The sequence below is a fragment of the Bidens hawaiensis genome, unplaced genomic scaffold (genome assembly GCF_021521415.1).
Source record: "Bidens hawaiensis isolate Kalapana, Puna unplaced genomic scaffold, B.hawaiensis_p1.1 tig00034770_1, whole genome shotgun sequence".
In the NCBI taxonomy this organism is placed as follows: domain Eukaryota; kingdom Viridiplantae; phylum Streptophyta; class Magnoliopsida; order Asterales; family Asteraceae; genus Bidens; species Bidens hawaiensis.
The window spans coordinates 10,225-16,701 of NW_027496048.1; the positions used below are offsets into that span (position 1 = coordinate 10,225).

General features: G+C 35.9%; 1 protein-coding gene across 2 annotated transcripts; it reads left to right on the forward strand.

Annotated features, from left to right (window-relative positions):
* Window positions 1–232: 232 nt before the first annotated feature.
* Window positions 233–3,761, forward strand: LOC143586692 (UPS-like protein C36.10). Of its 2 annotated transcripts, XM_077068176.1 has the most exons (3): window positions 233–367; window positions 2,883–3,253; window positions 3,334–3,761. In XM_077068176.1, exons 2-3 carry the CDS (start codon window positions 2,910–2,912, stop codon window positions 3,551–3,553), a joined length of 564 nt encoding a protein of 187 aa, XP_076924291.1. In that variant the 5' UTR covers window positions 233–367; window positions 2,883–2,909; the 3' UTR covers window positions 3,554–3,761. The 2 variants fall into 2 exon arrangements, with proteins under 2 accessions (XP_076924291.1, XP_076924292.1); XM_077068177.1 differs by lacking the exon at window positions 233–367 and having other exon boundaries at window positions 1,824–3,253.
* The last annotated feature ends 2,716 nt before the right edge of the window (window positions 3,762–6,477 follow it).

The following is a 6,477-nucleotide window of genomic DNA, read 5'->3' on the forward strand; positions in this document are numbered from 1 at the left end:
GAAACCAGCTTTTTTTAGACCGGACCGGGAAGCCAGTCTACTGAATACTGATTTAATCGGACACATATTAGGCCCATCTGTTCCCCATAAGACACAAAACTTAAGCCCATAAAATTTAAAAAAAAACCCACGATCAGATCTTTACCGACACGTGGAACACCGTAAGCGGAGCGTCCATAGTAAGAGTCATGAGCACCGCCTCACCCAACCATCACCCCACTAACCAATTTCTTGCTCGTCAATCCCCTTGTTTTTCTCACACAATCCTTCTAACCCCACTCTTATTATTATTATTATTATTATTATTATTATTATTATTATTAATCTCACTAACCGCGCCGATCTTCTTCCTCCGTTAACTTTTTAGGTAAATCAGTTTGTGCTTATAATGTATTTACCGTTGATTGTAATTAAATTCATAAATCGGTTGTTGTTTATATTATTTGTTGATTTTTTGATATCTAATTATCTATACCTTCAATTCGTTGATAATTCGGTATTCTCTTGTATTGTTTTATGATTCATTATGCTGATTGCTGTCACAACTATTTTGTTGTTATTAATTGTTTGCTAGAACGTGAAGATCATACAGAATTAGTTATCTGTTAGAATAACTTTTTTTAATGCTTATTAAGGTGCTGAGCTACATTAAGTGACTTTAGACCTAATTCCGAGCCGACTTCTATTAATCTCACTAAGTGCGCTGATCTCAGTGAATTTTTAGGTAAATCAGTTTGTGCTTATAATGTGTTTACTGTTGATAGTAAATTTTTTGCTAATTAAATTCATAAATCGGTTGTTGTTTATATTGTTCGTTGATTTTGATATCTATGCCTTCAATTCGGTGTTTTCTTGTATTGTTTCGTATTTATCGTCTCACTATGGTTATCATTTATCACGTATTAGAATATATTGTTACTAATTGCTTGCTAGAGTGTGACGATCATACATAATTTGTAAGCTACTTAAGTGAGGCTAGGGTTTGAAATTTGTAGGTTATTTTTTTGAATTATGATTTCTTTTTCTGATTAATTAGGGATTGATTATATGGTTTCTGTTTCAGTTTAGGGCTGCATTTTCTAGAATTAATTTCTGTAGGTTTAATTTGTTTTTGTGATTTTATTTTTGATCGTTAATATTTGCCGACTTCCGATTTTGTCGTGCTTTAGTGACGTCTAGTCATTTAATGTGTCCGAGTTTGGTTTTACATAATGTTTATGGTAAATCAGCCTGTGCGTATAATGTATTTATCGTTGAGTGTAAATCCTTTGCTAATTAATCCATGAGTCCGTTGTTTATATTATTGGTTGATTTTGATATCTATTATCTTCTGTTTGTCGATAATTCGGTAGTTTGGCAATGAATAGTAATCTTAATTTTCATTACTGAAAGCTACAACACAAGTTATAGTCTTCACATTATTATAATATCATGTCGATAATTCGGTAGTTTGGCGATGAATAGTAATCTTTTGCTGGAAAAGTTAATTTGGGGCTGGCACGATTATATCGTCCCATTATAGTTATCGAGTATTGGAATATGGCTATTAGTTGTTTGCTAGAGTGTGAAGATCTAGTTATCTGCTAGATTGACCTTTTTAATGCTTAGTAAGGTGCTGAGCTACAATAACTTGTTCCTCCTTGGATTGTGAATATCTGTCTCCAACCTAGGGTTTAAAATTTGTAGCTTATTTTTTTTTTCTTTAAATAATTTCTGTATTAGTTCCGGGATTGATCTATGGTTTCTATTTCAATTTAGGGCTGCACTACTAAAATTAGCTTCTGATTATTTTAAGGTTTTTTTTTGTTTTATGTCAATTATATTTGTTAATTTTTATTTTCGTCATGCTTAGTGACTTGTACTCATTTAATGTTTCTGAGTTTGGGTTTACATAATGTTCTTGGTTCATGGAGTTTAAGATGCTCTAATGTCGTGTAGTTAAGTAGCTTATAGAGTTTCTCATGGCTTTGTAGAGATAATACGATCATAAGATGAAATTTGTTGATTGGTGATGAGAGTTGAAGGAGTTGAATACTCAAATATTAGGTTAAGCACATAGAACAATTAATAATTTATACTTAATATTAGTTGAACAACTTGAATAATTAAAGGTTTGTTTGAATAATAAATAGTTCTTAGATAACTCACTTAGAGAGTTAGATAGAAATTCTAACGGTTAATCGATACTCGCCTTATAGTAGGAAGTTCTTACACACAATTCCCACTCATCGTGCTTAGTGACTTGTACTTGATTAGTTTATACATATGTTCACAGATTTGAAAACTGACACAATGTGGAGCACATTTCAGTGATTTCTTATTGGTTCTTTGATTATATAGTTATTAATTCTGTTTATTTCTGTTTTAGTCTAAGCCTCTAAGGCTTGATGATAGGCCACAATTTGTTGGCGGTCGCAGGCCAGTGGAATATAATGTCTACTGTTAACATTATTGTCAGTTTTCTCGTATACAGTCTACACCTTGTGTGTGCTTGTTGCAGTATGTTTATCTTAATAAATCGATACTTTAAACTCATGGATTTTCATTATGATGTGTCGGTATTCTAGATTTCAGTTTTCTGCTTCTAATTAGTCTACAAATGTTTAAAAGCTTTAGTCAAATATAATGTCCTGTGTGTTCAATTTAGAGTTCACACCTATAATTCAAATACAGTAAGTACACACGGTGTTGTCTCCTTCTGGTTATTAACTGCAACCAGTTTTTGAAGTTTGATAATAAATATCATGTGGTGTTTACTTAATTTTCATTACTGAAAGCTACAACACAAGTTATAGTCTTCACATTATTATAATATCATGTGGTGTTTACTTTACTTTAGTTTGGTTATTTCACATTTTCTGATGTTCCATTACTTCACGTAGGTAAAACCAAGCGACTAAAACTGCAAAATGGTTAAAGCATACTCTCAAGAACATACTTACAAGCACCCATGGGAACGGGTCACATCTGCATCATGGCGCAAGTTTGCTGACCCAGAGAACAAACGCACCTTATCACACATCCTAGAAGTCGAGACCTTGAACCACAAGCTTGAGCCTGAATCGGGTAAGCTCTACACCACCCGAGCCATCACCGTTCATACTCCTGGCCCGTGGTTCCTTCGCAAGATTGTGGGTCAAGATATCTGCCATTGTGTTGAGTCAACCTTTGTTGATGCCAAAGCCCGGTCCATGCAACTTGCTACCAAGAATGTTAGTCTACAAAAATTCATTGAAGTGGAGGAAAAGATAAGGTATTGACTTAAGATGACTTTCAGCACGTTGAACAAGTCTCACTTTCAGTCGATATTTATTTTATTATTTGATGTTGTAGGTATGAGCCACACCCGGAAAAACCGAATGAGAGGACGATTTGTAAGCAGGAGACGAGCATAAGGATAAAGCCGCTGTCCACCCTGGCGTCAATGGCCGAGAAGATAGAGCAAAAGTGTGTTGATAAGTTTCAGCAGAACAGTGCCAAGGGTAGGGAGGTGATGGAGAGGATGTGTAAATACTTGGATGCTGAGTCTTCTTCCAGGGGTATTTCTGTCTAGTTTTTTGGTTTTACATTTTTTGTTTTTCTTATGTTATATGGAAGAAACAGATGCATAGAATAATCATATGTAAACCACTTGGGTTAAACTAAAACCAGACAAGCTCTGACACCACCCAAAACATTACTATAAGATTTAGATGATACAGCTATGCATCTATGCGAGCTAATTTAGTATATTTATAAAGACGTTAACAGTTGCTGGTGAAGTATTCTTCTTGTCATATTGAGATTCAGAATTATGGGTGGTGTCGTGTTGAGAAAGTGTTAGAAACAGTATAAATCCAAGCAAAACAGCTATAGCTTAAACTTTATGAGTTTTTCGTTCACAGTTAAGGTTTCAAATTGGATTTAATGTACAGTATATCTGAACCGTGTTTATCATTAATAATAATTCAACACAAACTAACAATTTTGAGATAAAAAATAGAGTTCAAATAAAATTGTCAACCATTTTGGCTAGAGATGATCATTCAAACCGGTTCCTGGAACCGAACCGGTAGACCCGAACCGCAACCGAACCGGTTCCTACCCGTTTTTTGTAGGAACCGGACCCTATCTGATTCAACCCGATGATTCGTGACCGGTTCTTGCGTTTCTGAGTGGGGGCGGGTAGGAACCGGAACCGAACCGGAACTGGTTCCTAACCGGTTCCATCCGGAACCGGTTCCTAACCGGTTCTAGCCGTTGGATCGAGTATAGCCGTTGGAAATCGTTTTTTGGCCGTTTTTTGACCGTTGGGGTCAAAAATAGCCGTTTTTTGGCTCCCCCAAGCACCCCACTACTAGTATAAATAGGTATTTGGTGTCATGGGTTCATCACAACACTCAAAACGCAAACCCGAACGCAAAAAATACAAAAAAACGCTATTACAACGTTTTGAGTTCTCTAATCTCTTGTTTTCTCTTCTTCTATATTCATATTTGTTGTTATGGCTGCCTCACAATCATCGGTTGGTCAAGGTTCCAACGCCGAACCAAGTTTCGTTCGTATTGTACCTCATAATCGTAATCAAGAGATTTGGTGCAATTGGGATTTGGTTGAATTGAGTGACCATTCATTGAAGGCTCGGTGCAAGTTTTGTGGGGTTTATTTAAACCCACTTTCGAATTCAAATTTGAAGAAACACATCGAAAAACCGTATTGCAAGGCGTTGAAAAAAAACGTCGATTCGCAACAAACGCAAATGGATAGTGAAGGCGGAATATTTACATACCAAATTGATCGAGTTCAAGATCGTATGGCGAAGTTTGTGATTCAAGAAGCTTTGCCGTTTAGCCACTTCGACAACCCTCGCTTAACCGCCATGATTCGAGATACGCTTCAACCACAATACACTCACGTAAGTCGTCATACTCTTAAACGTTATTGTTTAAAATTGTGGAAGAAGGCCAAAGAGGTACTAATTGTATATTTTGAAAATATAAATACGGGAATAAACTTAACTAGTGATGTTTGGTCGGCTCCACATGGTCTACCCGAATCTTATCTTTGTGTCACCGCTCATTGGGTAGACCCGTCATCGTGGGAAATGATGAAACGCACCATTGCTTTCGAACTCTTTGAGTATCCACATACGGGAGATAATTTGTTTTAAATTTTAGATTATGTTATAAAAACTTATAAACTAGAAAATAAAATATTTTCAATGGCATTTGATAACGCGTCGAATAATACATCGGCGGTTGATAAATTAAAATTAAAATATACGCCGATTTGCAATGGTGTATTTTTCACTCAAGGTGTGTTGCACATATCATTAATTTAATCGTGCAAGACGGACTTGCTTCGGATGAGGTTACATCGGTTATAAACAATTTTAGACTAATGATACATGAAGTTTTTAAGAAAAGTAAAAAAAGACAAATGGATTATAGAAAATTTCGTAAAGATACGGGAAGAAAAGCTTTGGGAGCTAATTGAGATGTACCTTATCGATGGAATTCTACTTGTATAATGTTTCAAAGTGCTTTGGAACAAAGAGAAACTTTACAAATGTTTCATTCTAGTCTTGCCGAGAATGATTTGGCAATCCCCTTTTCAAATGAGAAATGGGAAATTATCAATGACTTATCGACTTTTCTTGAAGTTTTTAAAACATCAACTACGAAACTATCGGGAACGTATTATCCGACAAGTCCCTTGGTTCTTTCGGAGTTATTTTTAATGATTAACAATCTTAAAGAATTTGAATATAAAAGTCCAGTGTTTTCAAATATCATATTACCAATGAAGTTTAAATTAAAAAAATACTTTCTTGAATTGCCACCGGTTTTTACTTGCGCCGCCGCTTTAAACCCAATGTTAAATGTTACGGGGGTTGAATGTGTGATAGACGAAATTTTTTCAGCCTTAGATATGCATGAAGTTGACCCAAACTTTTCAACAGAGGCAAAAAATTATTTTAACTTGAATTTTAAATTTATGTATGACTTTTATTTAAATAAATATGGGTCAAACATACACATGCCTATGCCGGGGGGGTCTTCATCAAGTTCAAGTGCTACTAGAGTACGAGATCCCATGATTAGCCTTATGAACACCGTTCGCAACGTAACGGTTAAAAAACAAAGGGTAACACCCCTTCAAGCGAACAGGAAGGTATAGTGCAAATGATTACTCTACCGGTTTATCCGAAGAGGAATATGGCACTTTTGATGTTTTGGCTTGGTGGAAGGTAAAGGAAACCGAGTTTCCGATTCTTGCCACCATGGCCCGTGATTTACTAACCGTCCAAGCTTCTACGGTAGCTTCGGAATCCGCTTTTTCTCTTAGTGGCAGGGTAATATCGGTGAGAATAACAAGACTAAATTCGGAGTCGGTGGAGATGTGCATTTGCTTAATGGATCACTTGGACTCAATCGATCGTATTCAACACGTAACCACTCTCGAAGATGAAACACCACTTGATGTTCGAGTGCACGA

Excerpts from the sequence above, each read along its gene's own strand:
- LOC143586692 (XM_077068176.1), top strand. The coding sequence starts at position 2,910 with ATGGTTAAAGCATACTCTCAAGAACATACTTACAAGCACCCATGGGAA. Across the intron at positions 3,254-3,333 it reads GAAGTGGAGGAAAAGATAAG|GTATGAGCCACACCCGGAAA; the intron begins GTATTGACTTAA and ends TTGATGTTGTAG.